The sequence below is a fragment of the Microcaecilia unicolor genome, chromosome 4 (genome assembly GCF_901765095.1).
Source record: "Microcaecilia unicolor chromosome 4, aMicUni1.1, whole genome shotgun sequence".
NCBI lineage: Eukaryota > Metazoa > Chordata > Amphibia > Gymnophiona > Siphonopidae > Microcaecilia > Microcaecilia unicolor.
In genome coordinates, this window is record NC_044034.1 from 206,889,770 (window position 1) to 206,915,645 (window position 25,876).

Below are 25,876 nucleotides of genomic sequence, written 5' to 3' on the forward strand. Positions count from 1 at the left end.
CACATGAGTCTAGTCATAGCACCGTACGTAATTAGCTAGTGCATCACTGTGTTCCCGCCACCTCCCACACAACATATTCTTAGTCCAACCAATACAGAATGCCGTCCATATCTGACCCGATACTAATATAGTCCCCGGCGCTCTGATTCCGCCTTAATGTCTTGGCGTCACCACCGCACGCTCCAGCAGACTGAATGAAGCAGCAACCGCCCACTGACCTACGAGCGACTCTGCTCCTCCTCCCCCTTTCCCATTGGTCCTTGCTTACGCGTCGCTGGTTTCCAGGGTAACGAAAGCGCGAGGCTCAGTTTCCCCCGTTGCTCTCCACTTAGACTTTAGCCTGTGGAGATCTGTGTAGCGGGAAGTACAGCACGCGGGAACTTCTGGCTACCGGCAAGGCAGTGGAGCGAGCAGCTGGCGATGCTACCGGTCCCCGCGGGTACATCTTCCGGCCGCCGCTCCCGATGATTATGGGCGGCGTGTGCGGCTCGGTTGGTCCCGGGAGTTCGGAGGACGAACCGCTGCCCGACGACGTGGAAGAGCAGCTAAGCTGCGGGGACCTGACGCTGGAACTGAGCGGGCGGCGTCTGAAGCGGCTGCCGGGCTCCGTGTGCGCGGTGCCCGACCTGCAGAAACTTTACATCAGCAGCAACGGCATCCGCCAGCTGCCCGAGGACATCGGGCTGCTGGAGAACCTGCGCATCCTGGCCTTAGACTTCAACAAGCTGGAGCAGGTGCCCGAGGCCCTGTGTTACCTTCCCCGCCTCACCCGTCTCTACCTGGGGGGCAACCGGCTGCAGGACTTGCCCCCCTACTTTGGGCAACTGCAAAGCCTTCGCTGCCTCTGGATCGAGGGTAACTATCTGCATCACTTCCCGCGGGTGCTGCTACGCATGCCGGGCCTGAAGTCTCTGCAGATGGGGGACAACCGCTTGCGGGGGCTTCCCCAGGACCTGTCCACTTCCATGACCGGCTTGCGGGGCCTCTGGCTCTATGGCAACCGCTTCGAGGAGTTCCCACGGGCGCTGCTCCGCATGGTCCTGTTGGAGATCCTCGACCTGGACCGCAACCGGCTCAGCGCTTTCCCCGATCTCAGCCACCTGCACCGCCTCCGGCTCTTCTCCTACGATCGCAACCCGGCCACGTCGCCCCCCAAGGTGGCCGATGGCGTAACCCTGGTGGGCGAGGGAGCCCAGGAGGCGATGGAAGTTCGGGCTCAGCGCGAGCGGAAGCGCAGAGAACTGGAGGAGGAAGAGAATCGGCAGGTGGAGGTCCTCCACGGCATCTTGAAAAACGGCTCCTCGTTAGCGGCAGAGGACGCCGCCGACAGCTTCTCCGCCCTGGAGGAGGACGAGTTTGGCGAGGAGATGGAAGACCCGGCCGAAGAGGAGACCTGACGGGGAGACCTTGATGCCACCGCTGGACAGGACACTGGTCACTCATTGGCCGGGCAGATGGGCCGTGGCCCCTCGCCACTTTAAGGGCAAGGGCCGGGCGAAAGGTGGGGGCCCTCCTGTCAAGAATGGGGGCCACGAGCACCTGAAGGTAGAGGATTGGGGAGGGTGGGGGCGCTCGCTCCTCGTCTGAGGGAACGGCCTGCTTGGGAAATACCTTCCCCCCACTCTCTGGAGAAGGACGAGGCACCGGGACACCGTCGACGAATAGGAAGGGCTAAGCTTGCGATCAGGTCAGCAGGGGCGAATGGGTTCTATCTCTGTCTGTTCCCCGGAGGAATGGTCAGTGTGTGTGAGTCTGATAGCCCTAAAATACATCCATGGATGAGACAGTATTGAGTATTCTCCTGATTCTAACTAAAGCAACACTCTTGTGAGCAATACAGAACGCCACCTGAGGAGAAATCTGCTGCTGCTACTTTAATTTTTAATTGCAATACAAAGTTTAATACTAGAAGGCGATGTTTTTTTTAATTATTTTTAATTTGAGGTGATGATCTCCTTTTAGGAGTTCTACCTTTTGCCACTGTATTCTAGTGCCTGGAGAGACCCCCAGGCAATTTTCCCAACTTGTCAGCTTTGAAAAATAAGCGGATGCTGGACCTTGTTGTGTAGAGTTCAGGGAAAATCTGCCTGCAGGCTTTGTATGTGGGAGCATGAGCTTGCTTGCTGCCACCACCCAGGATTTTCCATTCCCATAAATGGGCACAGAAACTCTGAAACTGGTATCCAACTTGGGTGTGTGGGTTTTCATGGGTTGGTGTGCAGCAAAAGGGGCTTCTGATTGTTTTTATCTGGGGGAAGATGCTCTTGCATTTCCTGGAGGTCATAAGATCCTTGTGATAACCATTTGTACAAATAAGAATAGTAAAGGCAAAAGCACAGTATGTATCAATGGAAGAATTTTGATCCTCAGGGAACCCGGCCAGAGAGAGAAAACAAATGACAAAAATAAAAGTATCAGTTCTGAGTCACTTGACATCTTCCTGCTGAAACTGCTCAAATTTCTCACTTTTCTTAACTGTTTTATTTTTAACAGGTTGGGAATCTGTCTGTGCTCTCAATCTTCACGTCCACATTCACTCAGGGATCTGCAGCACCTCAGGGTATGACATCACAGTCCTGTATCCATGGCAATGCCTGATGATGTCATACACTGGGGCTGGAAGGTCAGCCTTTGCCCAGCAGGCCTGGGAGGGCGGGGGAGGGAGGAAAGCAATGGGGAACATTTCTAGCTTCCCAGCCAGTGGCAAAGCAGTTTAGTCCATTGTTAGGTGGTTTCTGTTAGAGCAGAGAAAGATACAGGCTCCTCTCTGGCTGGTGTATTCCTCAGCTCTCTAACAGGCCTCCTTTTTTTTTTTTTGTATTGTGCTTGTTCTGTTTTAACTTTTTCTTTTGAAATACAAGGTGCATTTATTATAATTACTCGGCTTGTTTTAACGTTTTCTTCCCTGACTGTGCTGTTTAGCTCTTTTGCTATATTTTAGTGTGGTATCTGTATGGGGTTCAGTTCAGAATCAGCAGCAGAACCAGCTCCATGATTTCTTTTGAATTATGATGATTAGGAGAAGCATTCAAAATTTGAAATACTATTCCTAATCTCTAAACACTTATCTTGAAACCCAGGTCTGCTCTGCTATAGATCATAAATATTGCAAAATCCCCTCAAGGTACCACTGAGACAATGTTGATTCTGTAAGGGGATGATTCTGTAAGAAATTGCCCTTTTTTACGGCGGCATGCCTCTTATATAATACCAACTAGTAGAAGAGTATGTGCCGTGCTTTGATGGTGGTACATTGACAGTTTTACACTGCGGATTGTTTTTTTTGTGATATCTTTTGGGGAAATAACAGCAATGTCAAATGTGTAAGTGCTGATATCTGCTTCCCTGTTCTCTGGGAGTTGATCTTGCTCTGGGTAGGAAACTAACCAGGAGGTGCTAATATCATTTGACCACTTATTGGGATTTTGCTTTTCCTTCAAATGGGATGGTATATTTTAGCACTCTGCATGTTCACACTAGTTTAAGGTTGTCCAGACAAGCCCTTTATCAAATGGATGGTCTGTTGTTATTTTATAATACATACATAGTACCATAGCAAATGATAACAGAAAACAACCAATTAGCCCATCTCATCTGCCAAGTTTATTTCTAATTATGAATCATTTTTGCTTAATATCATCTTAGGATATTCAGAAGTAGCATTCTTACTTCACTTAGGGGATCATCTTGTAGTGAAAAGAGTGCATCACTAGTAGCACAGTATTGTCACTGCAGGGCAGGGAGGAAAGTTGTCACCAATTGAAAGTCAGAACATTTGGGCCACAATTCTAGAAATTGGTGCCTCATTTTAGGTGCTACAAAGGTGCATCTAAGCCATTATAAAATATTTGCATACCAAAAGTTAGGCGCACCTACTTATGCCCAAGTCAATGGTTGCCATAAGAGGGTATACCAAAGAGTGCCATGCAATGAACGTAACTGGTAGTTTCCATAGCATCCCTCCAGACTGGCACACCTGAGTTATGCACTCTGACCAGCAGATGGAGACTGAGAACTACCCTGTGCCGGTCTGGAGGGCCTAAAGGAAAGTAAATTAGCATGTAAGGCCTAATTTTACCATTCTATAAGTCGTGTGTATCATTTGGCAATGTACTCATGCTCCACCCCCCTTGACAGTTGTGTGCTAAGGAATTTAGGCACATTGTGCTAGATTCAGTAAATGACACCCAGCACTATCCTCGAGCGCTCCAGGAGTGCTTTTATAGTATAGCAGGGGTGCTGAATTCTGCACCCAAGTTTGGATATGAGGACTTACACTAGTTGAAATGTGTCAATCCTGATGTGCAAGCTGGGTGCATATCTGCGGTATTTTGTAAAACTCTGCACAATTTTTCAGAATTCCCCTTCCATGGGAACGCCCCTTTTGTAGTTACGCCTGAAGACACTTAAGTGCTATCCTATAACTGGGTGCGTAAGTGTATTTTGGTGCCAGTTTGCGATTTTAGCCACATTTCAGTTCCTTGCATCCGTTAGAATGCGGTTTCTGCACTGGGAGTCGAGTGTGTAATTAGCGCCTGATTTTAGGCACCGTTTTAGAATTCCTCAGACTGTTTATAGAATAGTGCCTAGCACTTATAGGTGTAACTAGAAATTATTGGCACCAATCGTGCACATAAGCACTACTATCAACTAGGTGCACTATTGGTGTGTAAATTTATGGCACTGGTTATAGAATAGAGAGCTGACCGGGGTTAGTAGGAATACTGTGGTTATCCCCTCCGGGTCCATGGGACTCTCGCGGAGATGGACGCATTTCCTTCGGGGTTCCAACTGAAGTGTAGTACCAGGCCAGCCTATCTATCCTCTCCTTGTGTTTCTAAGCTGCCTTAGCAATTATAATAGCACTAATTAATGGATATGGTTGATAGTATTGAAATCACCATAGCACTGACAGGGGAAATTATCAACATGGGATGTTGTTAATTTTGGGTTATTTTACCACAAGTCGAGTATATTGGTACAGGGGACGGGCAGGACTGATGAAATTTCTGTCCCCATGTAGCGCTCTATTATAGAATTGTCATTTGTGTCCTTTTCCATTATTATCCTTCTGCTTTATAATGTGCAAGGAGTCTCTAAAGGAAGGATGGACCAACTGGAACCTTGGGCTTGATAGGATTTAAGATGGCCTTGGAAGGCTGATTAGTTGCATTCAGCTTTGGTGGCAGGGCCCCCCTTGGAAGTTTGATAATTTAGTTTAATTTAGAGTTCCTTCATTCTGCCTAACCTTCAAAGCTTGAAGCGGATCACAGGATTTATAGACATACTATACCATACAATATAAGAATTCAGTTCAGTTATAGTAAAATAAAACATATCCATCCAAGAACCAGTTTAACGAATCATATTTGTGTCACTTTACCCTAAATTATAAATTGTTTGACAAAATAGCCAGACTCTTCAAAACTTATAGAAATGTTATAAAGAAAATTAATATGGTAATTCATGGTAATGAATCCAGTTACGTGATTCCCCATCCTAAAGATGATCTTTATCCTATCATCGCATAAGTGGATATCCTTTGATATGGAAGTTACAGACTAATGTCTATTGAGTGACGATTCTTACGAGGGATATATAGAGAAGCTCATTTTCAAAGCACATAGACTTACAAGTTACATAGGTTAATATAGGGCCTTTTACAAGGTACGTAAGGGCTGCGCGCACCAATCAGCATTACTGTCTGGCTACTGCATGCCCTGGCGGTAATTCCGAGTTGGCACATGCCGAAAACACACAGAAATCTTTTTAATTTTCTACGGTGGGCACTTACCCGGCATTGGCGCATGCTGCATGTTTACCGCCGCTCGGTAGTGCGTGAGATCTTACCGCTAAATCAATGGGTGGCAGTAAGGTCTAAGCTGAAAATGGACGCTGCTGGTTTCATTTTACTGCATGTCATTTTCATGCTCATTTTTAAAAAATTCCTTTTTTTCCAGATGCAGTACTATAAGGGTCTGGCGGTGCCTCAAAAAATGCGCCCACAGTTCCACAGGCTACTTTTTGGTGTGCCTTTGTAAAAGGGCCCCTATGTATTTTGTAAGTGTAAGTACTTTGAAAATGCGCTTCTATGTAACTTTGTAAGTTTATGTGTTTTGAAAATGAGCACCACAGCAACTGGAAGCCAATGAAAGGAGTGTAAAAATGGAATAACATAGTAGATGGCAGCAGATAAAGACCTATACAGTCCATCCAATGGCCCAATCTATTTCTTTACCCCCAGGGATCATCTTTGCAGCAGTATTTTGTAAAACCTGAAACCTACAAAGACGCTTTATCTGGTAACCCTGACAGTGCATTATGTAGAGTACAGGTTTGAGGTCGGACTTTCTTAATGCCAAAATGTGGCTTTGCACTTGAATTCCCCCCCCCCCCCCCCCCCATGTTCCCATTGAAATGACAATTCATCTTCTTGGTCTGAAGAATGAAACAGCTTATAGAAAAGAGTTGTCTCAGCTATATTTAAGTATCCAGAAGGAGCGGCTATGTTTCCAGAGTTGTCCTTTGCTTTAAGTCCTACTCGTGTGGTTTTTTTTCCCCCCGAGAGTCTGCTGCTGGGAATAATATGGCTGTACGATAGGATATGACAAAAAAGATGAGCTGGGAGGCAGAAAAATTTTAATTCAAAGAGATTCTGTTTGGATGAAACTGGTAAAATGCAAGCTTGAAAAGTTTGCCTCCTAGTGGGAGGGAGGGAGGGAGGGTGTAAACCTATCTTCATGTCTTTCTAGATTTCTATTTCTGTTGGGGCTTTTTTCAGATGGGAAAACATCCAGCGGCAGTCTTGCTTCTAAATTAAATGTATCTACAGAGAACAGATCAAATGTAGCTGAGCTCCCAAGTGAAAGGGGGGTTAAGAGGTCTAATTGCACAGAATATAGGATACTGTATAAATCATATGGGAAGCCTGCAGAACTAGTTCATTTGCCTTAACCATCACAAAGAATGTCTAGGCACACTTCAGTATGTTGCCTGTATGTATTACACCTTACAGGCTCTAGAAGGAAGTTCTCTGTGGCACTGAGGTACTATTAACAAGAGCACTCCGCAGGTAAATCTGAGAGATTAAGATCAATAACCAACTTACTAATCACACACATACACACACAAAGAGTAACACTGGCTGCACGTACTATATAGGACATGCTTATCCGCTCCTACCCAAGCTGAGATAATATTCAAGCATCTTGCTGACCTCAGGTGCACTTTCTTGAAATTAATCCCTTGTTTTATTTATTTATTCATTCTTATATCCCACAATTAAACAGTTTCGGTTCGATGTGGCTTGCAATTGATGTTGAAAGCAGTTACATTGTTTCACAGTTTCAATTACAGTTGCAGATATGTGCCACAAATAGGTATGGGCTTACAATTAATAATTACGAGAGGTTACAGTGTTGTTCTGCAGTTTCAGTTATAGTTGCAAATGTTATCGCTCCTTTTGTCCTGTGTGTTTATCCATAGAATTTCTTGAAAAGATATGTTTTTAAATCTTTTCTGAACTGAAGAATAATCAGTGATGCTTCTTATGGCCTGTGGAATCCAGTTCCACCATTTGGAGCTTAGGTAACTGAAACCAGCAGTAATATATATGGATTTGTAAGTTATCTTTCTGCAGTTGGGTAAGTGGAGTAGTAGGTAGTCTCTGGTTTATGGACTTGCATTTCTTGGTGATAATTCGATCAAGTCTAACATGTAGTCAGGTGACATGCCAAACAAGATTTTGAAAATAAGAGTGCTAGATTTAAATAACAACTTGGCCTTGATTGGGAGCCAGTGTAAAGTCCTGTTACACTTTCTTATCTGGCTATGAAGCTCATTTTCAAAAGAAAAAAAGAGTCTTAAAAATTGACATAAAGCTGCATTTGGACATTTTTCTCACAAAAAATCCAAATCAGTATTTTCAAAACCTATTTTTCAGATATTTTTCTATGCTGTTCATCTGCAGTGCGTCCAAATCTCAAAAGGGCATGTTAGGGTGGGATGTGGTCAGTGAACTATGGAGTGGGGGACCAGGTCCCTATCTTCTCTACCTGTCACAATTGTGGTAGAAACTGTGACCCCTCCCAAAGTCACCAAAACCCTACTGTACCCACATATATGTGCCCTCTTCACCCATATGGGCTATTGTAGTGCTGTACAGTGGGGGGCAGTAGGTTTTGGGTGGGTTTCGGAGAGTTCAGGGACAAGATAAGGGAGCAAAGATCAGATGTGTACCTGGGAACATTTTTATGAAGTGCACAGAAGTGCCCTCTAGTTTGCCCCATTGCTCTCCTGGGATGTCAGGGGAACCAGTCTTCTAAAAATGCTGGCTCCTCCTATATCCCAATGGCTTGATTTTCTACATTTTGTACTTATTTGTTTTGGGGTTTTTTTTGAAAATGGACCAAAAAACAAAATGTCCAAAGCACAAAACCTTCTTTCAAAAAGTGTTTCATCTTTGCTTACACCCTATGCTGTCTATTAAGGTGTTTTATTGTGTATTCCCCCAGATTCTATATAGTGTGACTTGACTTTTGTGTGCAATTCTGGTCATGTTCTGTATTGCACACTCAACTTAATTATCTTAACAAGCCGGTCAGTGCTGATAATTGCTCTAATTGGAACTGCTAAGCATGTTCTGTAAATGATGCACATAAATTCTAATGCTTGCTGCTGAAAAGGAGGTGTGGCCACGGTTGTGGAATTGGCGGTTTGTGGGTGTTTCTAAAAATTATGTGCGCTGTTGTAGAATATCCTGCATTTACACCAAGTTTTACTTAGCATAAATTCTGCAACTAATTTAGTTGCACTGACAGGCCCTAGGTGTATTCTATAAACTTGCACTTAACTTTAGGCGTATTTTTTTTTTTCGGCACCGATTTTTACGGCACCATATATAGAATCTAGTCACTATGTTGTCATTGTAAAATAGCACCTGTGCCATACTTTGTAGTGTTATTTGAATATTTTTACTGCTGTAATTCTGTTGCTTATACTTAACTTATTCTTGCTATACACCGCCTTGAGTGATTCCTTCAAAAAGGCGGTAAATAATGCCTAATAAATAAGTAAATACCCAGTATAAGAACACAAGAGCAGCCATGCTGGTTAGAACAAGGTCCCTCAAACACAGTATTCTGTTTTCTAACAGCAGAGCTACCAAATCACACCAAATTACAATAGACCTGAGATACATGCACAGTGCCCTTCCTCTCTTGCCTCTGAGAGCTGAATAGTGAGACTGATGCATTTAAAGAGAGAGGAGATTGGTATAGTGCTTGAAGCCACAGAAATTAAAAGATTAAAAAGTGGCTGGAAGGGAGAGAGGGTTATGTCTTTGAACTTGATCACAAGGGAGTGGAAGGGCAGAGTAAATTGCAGGTAAGCAGCTGAAGGCTGGAGAGAATTGTAACTTTGGGTGCAGGTTTAGAATATATATTCTGAGGTGATTTTTGTGAGTCTGAAAACTTTGTCTTGGGAGCCAAGGCAGACAAAACATTTTAACAAGCTGCAGATGTCAGCATTGATTGTATTTAGTGTCACCTGGCAAAGAAAGGGAAAATGCCACTTGTTTCCACTGGTACAGGGAGCAGTGCACAGAGGGTCCAGTAGAACTGCGCTGACTCTAATCATAGGGGGCTGGTGGGAGCAGTGCAGAAACCCCCCTTTGTAACTCCCCCCCCACATCCTAGTGTGCTACAGCAGACCATAGGCAGTGTAGCAAAAGTGAATTGACCAACATAGATGCCAAGTTACACAGGTCCAGGTTGGAGGTTGTAGAAAAGTCCTGGATTCGTGACCATCCTACCATGGTTGCATTGTGGGACTTACAGTACTGATGTCAATGGGCAGGATCGGCCACAACCAAATTTCACACTGCTTTGGGATGTCATCTCAGTAACTTGGGCATCTATGGGACATCATGAGCAGCCCACATCATAATAAAATCAGAGAAAACATCAAGTTGGATTGCTAGTTTAGTTTGCAAAGCAATACAGTATTCATATTTTCTCAGATTTATATCCTGGACACACCACCTGAAAAATTTCACTCATTGGGGAAGGGTGGGGGGGGGGGGGGACTTGATATACCACCTTTCTTTGGTTACAATCAAAGCAGTTACATATTATATACAGGTACTTATTTGTATCTGGGGCAGTTGCAGGTTAAGTGACTTGCCCAGAGTCACAAGGAGCTGTAGTGGGAATTAGAACCCAGTTCCCCAGGATCAAAGTCCGCTGCACTAATCACTAGGCTTACTCCTCTACTGGCATTTCGGCTACAGTGGCCAATGCAGGTCACAAACACCTGACAGGATCCCGGAAAGTAGCAAGTTTCCATGCTACTTAACCCTAGGATAAGCAGTGGTTTTCCCAGGGTCTATCTTAATAATAGTTTATGGACATTTCCTCCAAGAGCTAGTCCTCCCTTTTTTAAACCCAGCTGTGCTAACTGCTTCTACCACATCCTCCAATATTGAGTTCCAGAGCTTAATTATGTGTTAAATAATAAATGTTTATTTCTTTTAAATGTAATACTATGTACATCATGCCATTTTACATAGTCTTCTGAAAGAGTAACAACCGATTTGCATTTACTTGTTCACTCCCTAGCTGAAGAGTGAGGTTTGTTCCTAATATAGCAAAATTACCCTCCCCCATCCCCCCTAACAACAGACTTCCGATTGTATGAGACTTAATTTCTGGTTCTGTATTTTGATTCCTGTCAGAATGCAGTTCCAGACATGTAGTTTGACACACTGTATTAAATGGGAATTAGAAAGCAGGGCTGTGTTTTATGATGACCTGAAGTTTTTGCTGCTGACAACTGCGGGGAATTGTTGCTAAGTTTTTCACCCATGAAGATTTCAGGTCATCAGCATTATATATTATTAGCATTAGAGCTGAGTTGAAAACGTCAGCACATGTATTTTGCATTATTGTGCCTATTTTTAAAGCAGTTGTGCAACATAATTTTTTTTGTTTTTTTGGCCTTGGCGGTTGCCTCCAGTTGCTTTGGGCTTCCAGCTCAATCAGAACCAGTCTATATTGGGCTATGATGTCATGAGGCGTCATTCAGAACTAGCCAGGTTTCTTTGTCCACCATTTTATAGGCTTCTGCATAGGCCAACCATTGCAGTGATAGGCCTCCCTTGACCGAATCACTGAACCAAAGCCCGGTTCAAATTCCACTGCTGCTCCTTGTAATATTGGGCAAGTCATTTAACTCTCCATTGCCTCCAGTACAGACTTAGATTGGGAGCCCTCTGGGACAGGAAATACCTACTGTACCTGAATGTAACTCAACTTGAGGTGCTACTGAAAAAGATGTGAGCTAAAGCCAAATAATAATCACCTTAAGGTAGAACAGTATCAAGAGCATCTCAAGGGCTGGGCTTTGAACTTCAGTGTGAGATACCACAATATACGAGTCCTTTAAGAGGTGCTCCATGTTTATGTTTTGATATCATTGTCTTTGGTTTATAGTTACAGGTTTTTTTTTAATGGCATAACGCTAAAGATCAGGTCTGTTTTTGGAGCCTTGTACCTGTGCATCCTGAGACCAGCCAATAGGTGTTATCTAGATTGTAAGCTCTTTGAGCAGGGACTGTCTTTTGTGTATGGTGTACAGCGCTGCGTATGCCTTGTAGCGCTATAGAAATGATAAGTAGTAGTAGGTGTTGCAGTTGTGTGACAGCTGAGACTCCCTCCCCTAGGGGAGGAAAGGCCAGCATTAGGGGGTGGCAAACAGGGCACTTGCCCTGGGCCCCCGTACCTGACTCAAGCTGATGGAGGCATAGGCTGAAGCCTAGCTTTTGGGGTCCCTCCCCAATTTCTGCTCTGTGCCCCTGAATGTCTAACACCAGCCTTGCCCCCAGGGGCTATGAACTGTGCCTCCACTCCATTCCTACATCCACCAAAGTCCAGCAGCATTATGTGTACCTTGTTAGTATAATTAGGTTCTAAATGTCAGCTTCTTGTGGTCTTCAGAACCTTTGGAGGTGGTGTAGATCTGTTTGCAGTCTTTATGACAATGTAAAGATGGATGCTTATGGATTTGCTACATTGGGTAGTAAAAGTAATTAGTTCTATGATTAGAAATTTTTTAAATTTGGTCTCGCTTAACAGAGGGGCCCTTTTACTAAGCTGCAGCAAAAAGAGGCCTTCGTTAGTGTGGGCATGTGTATTAGACGCACTCTGGGCCAGTTTTGTACTGCATCTGCAAAAAAGGGGCTTTTTTTGGGATGGGATAGGGGCATGCGGTAAAACTGAAACCAGCACGTGTCTAAAACTGGCCTGAGCCTTTAATGTCTCCCATTGATCTAACCTTAAGGGCTCATGTGCTACACACATGGTGACAAGTTGGCACATGCCAACTTCTAATTACCACCGCAAACGGCGTGCACAGGAAGAAATAATATTTCCTGGCGCACAGGCGTGTGGCAAATCTGAAAATACCGCCAGGGGTGCGGTAGCCTAGTGGTAGTCTCATTTTGATGCACGCAGATGCATAGAGTCTAATTTGCCTTTGTAAAAGGGCCCCAGAATACAGTAGGGGATTATGTTTTTGGTAATACAATAATTTGTTAGGGAGAAATAATATAAATTCTCCGAGGACAAGCAGGCTGCTTGTTCTCACTGATGGGTGACGTCCACGGCAGCCCCCTCCAATCGGAAACTTCACTAGCAAAGGCCTTTGCTAGCCCTCGCGCGCCGATGCGCACCGCACATGCACGGCCGTCTTCCCGCCCGAACCGGCTCATGTTTGTCAGTCTTCTTTTGTCCGCGCTCGGGACGGTCGTGTTTTGCCGCTGTTTCGTGCCCCTCAAGTTGACCTCGCGCATCTTCGCGATTTTCGCTAAAAAAAAAAAAGAGACCGATCCGGTCTTTACCCTTTTCCCGTGTTTCCAGCTTTTTCCCCACGTAAGTTTCCTTTCGCTTTCGGGACCGGCCTATTTGGCCTCGGTACGGGTTTTTTCTCCCTTCTTTTTGGTGTCTTTCGTCATCGCGAATTTTGATTTCGCCGGCGTGATTTTTCCGCCCATGTCATCGAAGTCTTCCAGCGGCTTCAAGAAGTGCACCCAGTGCGCCCGGGTAATCTCGCTCACTGATAGGCACGCTTCGTGTCTTCGGTGTCTGGGGGCTGGGCACTGCCTGCAGGCCTGCAGTCTTTGTGCTCTTTTGAAAAAGAGGACTCAGGTAGCGAGATTGGCCCAGTGGAACGCGTTGTTCTCGGGCTCTTCGACGACAACAGCACGGGCATCGAGTGCATCGACGTCGACAGCATCGAAGTCTTCGACCTCGGCATCGACTGCATCGAGGCCTCTACCTCCTGCATCATCGGTACCGAGACATCGAAAGGCTGCGTCGACGTCGGTGGTACCGGGACCTCAGCTATTGCTGATGTCGGACGGTGGTGCTTTGTCTGGGGTGCAGGTGAGGGCTGTCCATTCCCCTGCTGGTGGCGGTGAGCCTTTGGGTGGGTCTCCCCCTGCCCTGAGGGCTCCTGCGGTACAGCCCCCCCCCCCCGAGATCGACCTTCTTCGGCCTCGGCCCCGGGGAAGCGACGGTTGGATACTACGTCCTCGTCAGTACCGGGAAGCTCCGGTGACATGCTTCGCTTGAAGAAGTCAAAGAAGCATTGTCACCGGTCTCCTTCCCGTCTCGGTACCGAGAGCTCTGGGTCGCAGAGGCAGTTGGCACCCAGTAGGCATCGGCACCGGGAGGACCGCTCACCCTCTGTTCAGGAGGTGTCGATGTGCTCCCCCTTGGACAGCCCGGAACCGCCTCCACGCCTGGAACAGACTCTGATATCGACGCCTGCATCGGCTTCTCAGTCTTTCTCCACAGCTGCTCTGCAACGAGAGTCTCCGGGCCGTTCTTCCAGAGATTCTGGGAGAGCTGTTGCGCCCTTCCCCTCCGGTACTGGGGCTGCTTGCACCACGGTACCGTTGAGTGAGGCGCCGGCTGGCCCCTTGCCCGAGGTGAGGTCTCCGGTATGGTACTGCTGCCTCCCAGGCAGACTCCCCGACGACGTCGGCGGAGGGAGCTTCGCCGGTGCTGGCGAGGGAGTCCACCTCTCGACGCTCCTACCGTGGCCGTGTTTCCACGGAGTCGAGTCGGGCACGGCTTCAGACGCAGGTTCATGAACTTGTGTCTGATACCGATGGTGAGGCCTCGTGGGAGGAGGAGGAGGACATCAGATATTTCTCTGACAAGGAGTCTGATGGCCTTCCTTCTGACCCACTCCCTCCCCTGAAAGGCAGCTTTCTCCTCCCGAGAGTCTATCTTTCGCGGCCTTTGTCCGGGAGATGTCTACGGCCATCCCCTTCCCGGCGGTCGTGGAGGATGAGCCCAGGGCTGAGATGTTTGAGCTCTTGGACTATCCTTCTCCACCTAAGGAAGCGTCCACAGTACCCATGCATCATGTCCTAAAAAAGACATTGCTGGCGAACTGGACCAAGCCATTAACTAATCCCCACATTCCCAAGAAGATCGAATCCCAGGCATAAAAAACAGTCTGGCCTACAGGCTGAGCAGAGTTTTGCAACCTCATGAGTGGTTGCTGAATATGGACATTGCCCGTGAGATCTTCCGAGTGTGGGGCACCCCCTCAGTGGATCTCTTTGCCACTGAACTAAATCACAAGGTCCCTCAGTTCTGTTCCAGGCTTCAGACCCACGGCAAACTAGCGTCAGATGCCTTTCTCCTACATTGGGGAATAGGCCTTCTGTATGCATATCCTCCTATATCTCTGGTGGGGAAGACTTTGCAGAAACTCAAGCAAGACCGCGGAACCATGATCCTGATTGCGCCGTGTTGGCCATGTCAGATTTGGTTCCCTCTTCTTCTGGAATTATCCTCAGAAGAACTGTGGAGATTGGAGTGTTTTCCAACTGTCATCACTCAGAATGAGGGGTCGCTTCTACATCCCAACCTCCAGTCTCTGGCTTTCATGGCCTGGATGTTGAGAGCATAGAATTCGCTTCCTTAGGTCTTTTGGAGGGTGTCATCCCGGGTCTTAGGCTTGCTTCCAGGAAAGATTCCACTAAGAGGTGTTACTCTTTTAAATGGTAGAGGTTTGCCATCTGGTGTGACAGCAAGGCCATAGATCCCCTTTCATGTCCTGCACAGACCCTGCTTGAATACCTTCTACACTTATCAGAGTCTGGTCTTAAGACCAACTCCGTAAGGGTTCACCTTAGTGCAATTAGTGCTTATCAGCGTGTAGAAGGTAAACCTATTTCTGGACAACCTTTTAGTTTGCTTCATGAGAGGTTTGCTCTTGTCAAAGTCCCCTGCCAAACTCCGCCAGTATCATGGGATCTCAATGTCATTCTCACCCAGCTGATGAAAGGTCCTTTTGAGCCACTGAATTCCTGCACTTGATGTGGATGGTCATTTTCTTGGTGGCTGTTACTTCAGCTTGCAGGGTCAGTGAGCTTCAGGTCTTAGTAGTGGATGCACCTTATACTAAGTTTCATCACAACAAAGTAGTTCTTCACATGCACCTTAAGTTCCTGCTGAAGGTGGTGTCGGAGTTCCATCTGAACCAGTCAATTGTCTTGTCAACATTTTTTCCCTGTTCTCATGCCCACCCTGGCGAAAACAGCTTGCACACCTTGGACTGCAAGAGAGCTTTGGCCTTTTACATGGAGCAGATGAAGCCCTTCAGACAGTCTGCCCAGTTTATTGCTTTTGATCCCAACAGGAGGGGAGTCGCCATCGGAAAACACACCATTTCCAATTGGTTAGCAGATTGCATTTCCTTCACTTATGCCCAAACTGGGCTGACTGGAAGCTAAAAGCCCACATTTTTGATGCTGCTTTTAACTCCTAACCCTTGTTCACTTGTTCAGAACCCTCATTTTATCATCCTCACTTTAATATTCCCTTATCTGTTGTTTGTCCTGTTTGTCCTAATTAGATTGTAAGCTCTGTTGAGCAGGGACTGTCTCTTCATGTTCAAGTGTACTGCGCTGCGTACGTCTAGTAGTGCTATAGAAATGATAAGTAGTAGTAGTAGTAGTAGCAATGTATTGTCAGAGCCATGGCTGTGTTGGGGGCTCACTTAAAAGTAAGCCTCCGTTGAAGAGATTTGCAAAGCTGCGGTGTGGTCTTCCGTCCACACATTCACATCACACTACTGCCTTCATCAGGGTACCCGATGCAACAGTTGGTTTGGGCAGTCGGTGCTGCAGATTGTTTAGAATCCAACTCCACCCCCCTAGGCCCGTTTTATTCTGTTCCAGGCTGCACTTTCAGTTAGTTGTTACGTCCTCGCCGTTGCAAGGCCCAATTGACCAACGGTGGTTGTTTTGAGTGAGCCTGGATGCTAGGGATACCCCACTTGTGAGGATTATTCAGCCTGCTTGTGCTTGGAGAAAGTGAAGATACTTACCTGTAGCAGGTATTCTCTGAGGAGAGAAGGCTGATAATCCTCACAAACCCACCCACTTGCCCTTGGAGTTGTCTCCTCTTTTTTTACTCTTCACTTAACTGAGGAGTGTGGATGCGCGGTGGGCAGGAAGGCACTCGGCGCATGCACAGTTGGATGCGCAGCACGCTCAGAAAGCTCCAGCAAAAGTCTTTGCTATTTCAAATGCTGGTTCCTGGGCTGGCGAAGATCGCCGACCCACTTGTGAGGATTATCAGCCTGCTGTCCTTGGAGAATACCTGCTACAAGTAAGTATCTTCGCTGTGTCTGAGGTACCTAGAAATAAGGGACAACAACATAGTTGTAGGTGATAACCTTTTTATTGGACTGACTTCATTCATTTGAACTCTTCTACCTTCATCACATCAATGCAGAAATCTTTTTAGTGGAGTCCAGCCCTTTTCTGGGAATTTAGGATAAAATTATGTTTAGAGTAAAAGTAGCAATAAAAACTGGGCTGTTGGTAAAGAGTTTATAAATTGTATAAAGATTACTATATTGACCTCAAAAGAGATTGATTATGTAAAGGGATCATCTTTCATCAAAGTTAACTCTTCACATCCTAGTGATAAACACTTCATATGGTTCCACAGACCTGACATCATTTTATCCCCAGTCTGGTAATCCTATAATAATTCTCACGTCCAACGTTCTAATGTGCCTGGGACCGTGCCTCCCTCGGAGGTGGTCTGCTAGGCAGGCACGCATTCTCCCTGCCACTTCGGAGCAAGTGGCAGGGAGTGGGGCAACACAGACCCCCCCTCGCCGCATCACCAACTCGCCCCCCCCCACCTGACGAGCATGAACACCCCCTGTCCCCTCACGCAACTCCCACCGAGTTCCACACTCCGCCCTCCCTCCGATTTCAACACCCCCCCGCGTTATGGCCCCCTGTACCCCCCTTCTGCGACCCTGTCGACCCCCCTTTCCCGCTGAAAACCGTCCCCCACTGCCGTGAAGTACCTGTGCTGACAAGGGACCCCAACCCCCATCAGCCGAAGTCCTGTGCTGGCCTTTGCGGCACTGCTTCTTCAATGAAGCAACGCCGCGAAGGCCAGCACAGGACTTCGGCTGATGGGGGTTGGAGTCCCCCGTCAGCACAGGTACTCCACGGTGGCAGGGGATGGGTTTCACCGAGAAGGGGGGTCGACAGGGCCACAGAAGGGGGGTACAGGGGGCCATAACGCGGGGGGGGGGGTTAAAACGGAGGGAGGGCAGAGTCTGGAACAGCGAGGGAGGGTGGGGGATGGCCTTGCTAGTGCCCGTTTTTTTCCCTTAAGAAACGGGCCTTTTTTACTAGTACAAAGTATAATTTGCACCAATAAATTTCTTTTTAGATTTTTTTTTTTTTTTTTGCAAGAATGACAAATGTCAATTATTGTGGTATTTTTCTTTTTCATTTTCAAATTGTTCAGACAAGCAAGGAACAAAATAACAGATGCCACTTGTCTTAGCATTGTTTTTGTGAATGTTACTTCCTCATTGTTGATGTCCAAAACAATTGAAGAGGTCTCTCTTAAGTTGACTTTTATTAATCTCTCATCACTCTAACACGGCCAGTGTTTCAAATACACTCTGTTTTGGGGAAATCTTCAATGGTATGTTCTGGAGGAAGGTTATTACAGTGAATGTCTTTGTGAACATGTACCTTTGAAGATTCCCCTGAAGCAGAGTGTATTTGAAACACTGGCCATGTTGAGATGAGAGATCAACGAAGGTCAAGTTAAGAATGTTTTTGAGTATGACCTACTAGTATTGTCCAATGTTGGAGACAGGATACTGGGCTCAATGAACCTTGATCTATCCCAGCATGGCCTTTCTTATACTTGTAAGCAAAGAGGCCAATTGGTTATATTGGTCTAGGGGAAAACTGGAGCCTTTTCAGATTGTGATATCTATTATTTTATCTTAAGAATTATCCATAGATGTTCATTATGTTGAATATTCTTACATTGGATGAATATAAGATAAGAATCCAACATTCTAGGGACAGAAATCTGAGCATGGTTTTTCTAGAGGTAGGTCTTGTTAGATGAATCTGATTAATTTCTTTGACTAGGTGACCATAGAATTGGATTGGAGGAGAGCACTAGGTTCCACATAGACAACTTATAAATAAATTGAATGCCCTTGGTATGGTCCCTAAAGTGACTCACTTAGAAACTGGTTGAATGGAAGGTGACAGAGGATAGCTGTAAACAGATGTTACTAATAATGTCCTGCAGGGATTGGTCTTAAGTCCAGTTTTTTAAAACATTTTTATTGCTGGTATTGTGGAAGGACTGTTTGGTAAAGTTTGCTCTTTGCAGATGATACCAAACTCTATAATATGGTAGACACCCCTAATTGTTGTGGTTGTCATGAAGAGGAATCTAGTGAAACTTGAAGAATGGTCTAGAATTTGGCTGCTAAGGTTTAGTGCTAAATATAATGCAGGGTCATGCATTTGGACTGCAAAATCTCAAGGAAGTGGCAGAGTATAGGGGGTGAAATATTTCTGTGCGAAGAAGAGCGAGATTTGGGTGTGATTGTATCTGATGTTCTTAAGGTGGCCAAACAAGTAGAAAAGGTGACATCGTATGCCAGAAGGATACTTGGGTGCATAGAAAAAGGAATGTCCAGCAGGAAAAAGGGGGTGATGTCTCTGGTGAGACTTCTTTTACAAAGCTGCGTTAGCGATTCCCACGTAGCAAATGAGAGGAAGCCCATAGGAATTCAATGGGCTTCCTGTCTTTTGCCGCATTGAGAATTGGTAGTGAGGCTTTGTAAAAGAGGCCCTTAGAGTAGTACTGTGTGCAGTTCTATAGACCACACCTTCAGAAAGATATAGATAGGATGGAGTCAGGCCAGAGAGCGGTTCTAAAATGGTCAGTGGTCTTGTCATAAATCCTATGGGGACATTAAAGATGCCAATATATATTTTTTTGGAAGAAAGATGAGAGAAGAGAGATTTAATAGAGACATTTAAATACCTCTGTGGCATAAATGCACAGGAGGTGAGTCTCTTTCAACTGAAAAGAAAGTTTGGAATGAGGGAGCAAAGGATGAAGGTGAAAGGGGTTAGAAGTAATCTAAGGAAATACTTTTTTATGAAAGGGTGGTGGGTGTGTGGAATGGCATCCCAGTGGAGGTGGTAAAGATGAAGACTGTGAATTCAAGACATCATTGGACAACCACATAAGATTTCTTAGGAAGAGAAAGGAATAGTAGATGGTATGGATGGGCAGAGTGGATAGGCCATATGATCTTTATCTACTGTCATTTTCTGTGCTACCTATGAGCATGCTGATGAGTAGCTAAACAAATAACCCATAATTAATTACATTTTTTATTATACTATTTTATCAGTGTACTTTTGTCTCACTGAGCTGAATCTCATCTTTCTGCCCCACCTCTTCCTTCGTAAATATTATTTAGGGACAGAATGATATTTTTGTTTAATGCAGTGTTTCTGTTGATTGTGTTGTCATTCTTTGCAGTGGAATGAAAAAATCCAGAACTGGATCTGAATCTTGCATTGACTTAGAGCAGAGTTAGCAAAGCAGGTAGTCAAATATGGGTTAATTTATGCCATGTTAAAATTTGCTATTTTGGGAGCAAAGAATAATGCAAAAATTATACATAAAGAGGCCTAAATATTTTGACACGTGCTCAGGGTTATACTTCTGTTCCCTTCAATTTTTTTCTAATCTCTTCCCTCTGAGGGTCAGTCAAAGAATAGTCAGAAACTGGAAGCAGAGCTTAGTTTCTGGGAAAATCTTGTTCTGCCACTTTTTTCAGACTCCAGAGCTAGAGAAGCAAGAGTGTTCTGCTCTAACTGCCTCCCTTCTAGGTAGCCTGCAGGGAAGATGAAGGAAGGGGATGAGCCTGGAGTGGAATAGAGAACACTTACTTTGCTCCCTAATCTAGCCTGTCTAGTACTGAACAGTGTACTCTTGTGCACACATGCAAAAGATGTAGCATGCACTAGATTGAAAACAAATCTGTTTTATCAGACTAACAGAAATCAAATGAAGTAATCAAAAGCTGAGGTTAAGCTAGGACCAAGCCCAAATGAAGGTTCGCAAAACATGAACCATATCGGTGTGGGTCCATTAGTGATATAACAAGCTAAGTAGCTTTTTTATGCTTAAAGATTAAAAGTATTTAATTATTAACAAAGATTTAAATATAAAATTATAATTGAAACATTTAATGACCAATGATGAGATTAGTGTATCAGTAGTACCTCTGTGTGAAACGAGGTCTGAAAAGCAAGTTACTCACATGTAGAATTAATAGGTGCTGGTTTGAAAAAAAAAATAATTAGAATGAAAAATAAAGCATTTTTACAGTGGGTGTAGACCAAAGTGACACATATCATGATACATCATCAGCATTACTTCTAAACAGAATGACTCATTCCATATTTGCTGGATGAAATATTAGAATCCTACATAAAGCCCTCAAATGAGAGAATAGTTGTAGTTTGCACAGTGATATTGCTGCTGCTTTCCTTGATTCCAGTCCTATGACCTTTGCTTTTAAAGGTATTCCTAAGTTGGAGGAACATTTATGTATTTATATTTAGCTCGGATCTTTGTCAGTAGCAGTTCAAGTTGATGTCAGTACTGGGCAAAATAGTGGAAACTATTATAAAGAATAAAATCAGTGAACACATAGACAAACGTGGTTTAATGGACAGAGTCAACATGGATTTGGGCATTTTGTTTCATTTCTTCAAATGTATGACTAAACATGTGGATAAAGGTGAGCCAGTTGATATAGGACCCTGTTTACTAAGACGTGCTAGCATTTCTAACACATGCTAACTGTTAGCATGTGCTAATGCTAGAGACACCCATATATTCCTATGGGTGTCTCTAGTGTTAGCGTGCGCTAAACAGCGGGGCTTAGTAAACAGGGCCCATAGTGTATCTAGATGTTCAGAAAGCATTTGACAAAGTCCCTCATGAGAGACTCCTGAGAAAATTTTAAAAACAATGGGATACGAGACAGTGTTCTGTTGTGAATTAGGAATTGGTTGATGGATAGAACACAGAAAGTAGGGTTAAATGGCCAGTTCTCTCAGTGGAGGAGGGTGAATAGTGGAGTGCTCCAGGGATCTGTACTGAGGCCGGTGCTACTATTAATGGTCTGGAAATGGGAACGACAGGTGATTTAATTTTGCAGATGACACAAAACTATTCAAAAATTTTAAAACGTGGATTGTGAGAAATTGCAGGAAAACCTTAGGAAGTTGGAAGACTGGGGATCCAAATAGCAGATGAGATTTAATGTGGACAAGTGCTAAGTGATGCGCATTGAGAAGAACAATCCAAATCATAGTTATTTGATGCTAGGTTCCATCCTAGAAGTCAGCACCCAAGAAAAAGATCTAGGTGTTATTGTGGACAATATGCTGAAATCTGCTCAATGTGTGGTAGCAGCCAAAAAAGCAAACAATGCTAGGAATTATTAGGAAAGGGATAGAAAATAAGAGAAAAAAAATTATAATGTCTCGTTCTCTGAGGACAAGCAGACTATATTATTCTCACAAGTGGGTAGATGCTGTTAATATATGGCCTAGCTTTGGATCTACCACTGGAATAGTGAGGGCCAAGGCTATGAAGCCTAAGATAACTAAAGTACTGACTAGGCCAAATATCTGTAAAAAGCAGGTCTGAACCATGAGTTCTGACACAAACTGGTACAGCTGTCACTTTAAATCAGATGAACAAAATGGAGTCTATGAGTTTTGTATAAAAGGCAGCAGAGGTTATACAGGGTTATACAGAGTTCTTAAGATGGTGTGAAAAGTATGTGAAAACTATTGCAACAGGGAACAGGTGTCTCAGAAATGAGATGTGAAAAAAAGAACTTGTTCCCAAAACATACTGATAAGCCCGCGTGGGAACGTATCATCTCAGAAATTGAGAGCTAGGTTTCCCACCATTGACTTCTATGGAGAGGTTGTGTATAAAAGAGGGGACAATCTGCCATAGCTTTGGTGTCTGCCCCAACGCTTATCTCAGACGGCGAAGCTCTGTCCGATTGTACCAAGAATCTGTCTGCTGAATGTACCTGATTAAAGTCTGATGTCTGTATTTGTACCAACTTGAAGACTTGTCTTTGGGTAAGAAATAAAATGTATCTATCTATTTAAACCTATCTCTGTCTTTATTCTATCTTCTCTTTACCTTACATTTAGTTTACAAGGCAGATCACATACACTCAGTTTCTGGAGAAACTTAGACAGAATTTTAATGAGCATTATCTGGGAACATAAATGGCACAGAGTATACCTAGATCCAGGAAGACAGAAAGCAGTAGTTATGGGAATTAGAATTCTATTACAGCCCCTAATGCAAACCCAGAGCAGACCTCCTTGTGATTGGGTGACAATGGAGGTTGGAGAAACCATGCAGAACCTGTTATGTAAAATAGGTATCTTTAGTCCCCCGTGTTATCTGGAGTCAGAAAGAGGTCCAAGAGGGGGAAATTAAAACAGTGGTGACCAGCCGTATGCTGACCGTTCACTCTATCCTTCTTTCTCTTGTTTTTTTGAACGCAAGAGGGGATACTTATATCGTTGTGCGTTCAAATGTTCTATGTCATCTGTCCATCTCTTTTTCTCTTTTTCTCTTATCTCCCTGCTGTTATTCCTTCATTTTTCCCCTATCACGGACACTGCCCACTTCAGGGGTATTGGGCACCAATGTTCTGTCCGTTTTCACCCCTACTTTAAATACTCTTCTATTCTTCTGTCTTTTTACTTTCTTCCCTGAATGTCTCCATGCCCTGCGCTGAACTAACACACCTGCTTCTCTGCCCTTTTCTGTGCTGATCTCTTTCCCTAATTGTTAACCCAGTGGGGAGTTCAGACTCTCATTTCTGTTTTTCTATATTCTGTTCTGTTCTTTCTCACCCCCTTTTCTTTCTCCTATTCTGTCCATTTCTTTGATTTGCGTGATGTACGCAAGACTGTGCTTGTTGTGTGAAAGATGCATAACAACGAATCCAGGCGACTGCGATTTGGGGTTTGCTGTAAGTTTATTTCAATGTTCAAAATTTTTGGATTGGTCTCTATGCTAGCATTCTCGCTTAACAATCCTTAGAAATTGGGCATTTTCTGTTTCCCATTCCATCTTGTGTTCTGTCTTAATCCCCCCTTTTCAAATCCCTGTCCCCCTGTTCTTACTATGTATTCTGTTTTTTCTTCTTCTGTCGTCCCCCCCAATCCCTTTCCCTGCTCTCCTGCATCCTAACTTCCTCTGCCTACCTCTTCCTATTAATCCCCTGGCTCTAATCCTGCTCTGTTCTTCTCTGTATACTCCCGGATCGGGGGAATTGTCTTTATTCTGGGAGAACAGCACGCTCTCAGATTGCTCCCTTCTAAAATCTTCCTAGTACTTACAGCCCCCACCTTTCCACATCTGCTATTACCTTCACTCTGTGTGTGCGGCACATACTTTTGCTTATGCTGACACAGTTATCCTTGAGTTTTTTTTTATGTCTCGGGACTGTTCCTTTTACTCTATGCCTTTAGGAGGGTATCTTCCTATTGGACTTCCTACAACTTTCTTTATGCTCAGCTTTGTAGCTGCTTACCGCTGTCTAACTGCTGCTTTTTCCTTATCTCTCTAAGTATAAATCAGTTCCTTCAGTCCTCTGAACTATGCTTTTTCTCTGATTATTCAGCCCAGAGCCCCCCTCCTGTCTACATTTCTCTCGCCTATTCTTCCTTACGCTGCATTATAACCTCTGATTTCCGTTTCTCCTTACAGATATATAGTTTCTATCTTATACTCCGGTGCTCCGGTGCTATCTTTTCAGCTGTTATGAATGACTGCGTAGTATCTCTTATTCCGTCCCTTTTTTCTTTTGCATCCTTTTGTATGTCTCTTATCTGCGGTTGTCTTAAACTTCCCTGCTTCTCATGACTTTGATTTGTCACTCTATTTGTCCAGCTGATAAGTGCAAGAATTGTATATTCCTTCAGTTCTTTGCCATCCGTATCCAAACCTTTGTGCACTACACTTCCCAGAATACCCCCATTTTAACCTTTAACAGCCCCAGGCCCTTTCTTCTTATATTTTTCTTAGCGCTGTATTACACCCTCTGATTTAGTGCTATCGTTTCACATGTTACACACATTTCCTGCTCTTTTATAAATAACTGCGTAGTGTCCGCTCCTTTTCTTTTGCATTCTTTCTGTATGTTTCTGCACTCCGTCTGATTTATTTGCTGCGTAGTTCACCTAATTGTCCTTTTTCACTGCTGCTCAGTCCTGTGCTCTCACCCCACCCCCATAGCCATTTCTTTTTTCCTTAAATCCAATCTGAATTCCTTCCTAATCCTCCCTGCCCTCTTCTCTGATGCTCCGCCGACTGTTCGTGGTCCGTGGAGAGTTTATAGGGATGTGGCCCGCACGATACCAATTGGGGTAACTTAACCCCTTACATACACCTTTTTGGCCTCTTGTGCATTTCTTTCCGGAACATCCTGCTTTTGTAAATCTATTTAAACTTGCCCGAAGAGCTGAAGTTCTAAACCCTTTTCTTTTTCCCTCACATATCCTTATCCAGGCTTCCGAAACTGCCATTTCTTTCTGTAACTTTTAAGAGTTTTCCCTAATAAGCGCTGTAGCTCACTATCTCAAGGACACGACAATCTGGGAAGCTTGCCCACTTTAGCTGCCTTATCAGTTCAGAGGAGGCTCAGTTCATTTTTAAATGCTAAGAAAGTAATTTTTTCCCCTTCTCCGTCCGTTTTTTCTGTTCTATGCTGAAGCGGTACAAGTTAACCGGTCATTTATCCTCCTAAATTCATCTAACTATATCTAATTCTCTGGTATATTTCCTTAGCAGGTATCATAATTGTTAAATGACTTATCTTTTCATGCCTCATGCTGCCAAGTCCGTTATAAGGGCACCTCTGAGGATGTAACAATGTACGGATGTATTCTTTTTCTTTCACTTTTAAGATTATGACACCGCATCTTAGTCTAAGACTCTGCATTCTCCTTTTATTAGGACGTTGTCTCCCACTCCCCAAAATTTATGCTCATACTGCTTTGACTTTTGTGCGTTGCCCTCTATTTCAGCTTACTTCCCTTAAACAATAGATACTCTAATGCTTTCTCACTCTGTCTCTAAGTCATGATTTTAAACCCGAGACAGGTTTCTTTATTTTTGCGCTGCTAGTGACAGCCTGATAGACTTCATTGTGCTATACCATGTGCCTACAAAGTGTTAAAAAGGTATCTTTCCTTCAAACATGCATAACTTACCCCTTGCAAAACCGGCTTTTTCCCTTTTTGTCCTACTGCGGCTTTCTGTGATTACATTGCAATGCTTCTTTAATCTGTTTTTGGTAGTATGCTGATTGTCCATTTACGTGGCCCCCCATGATTTATGCTTCATGATCCTGGTTTTTGCACTTTAAATGGTATTAT

The 25,876-nt window shown here is 44.4% G+C and overlaps 1 protein-coding gene across 1 annotated transcript; it reads left to right on the top strand.

Annotated features, from left to right (window-relative positions):
* Positions 1-420: 420 nt before the first annotated feature.
* On the top strand, positions 421-1,501 carry LRRC10B (leucine rich repeat containing 10B). Its single transcript, XM_030199513.1, has one exon. It carries the CDS (start codon positions 465-467, stop codon positions 1,395-1,397), a length of 933 nt encoding a protein of 310 aa, XP_030055373.1. The 5' UTR covers positions 421-464; the 3' UTR covers positions 1,398-1,501.
* Positions 1,502-25,876: the final 24,375 nt, after the last annotated feature.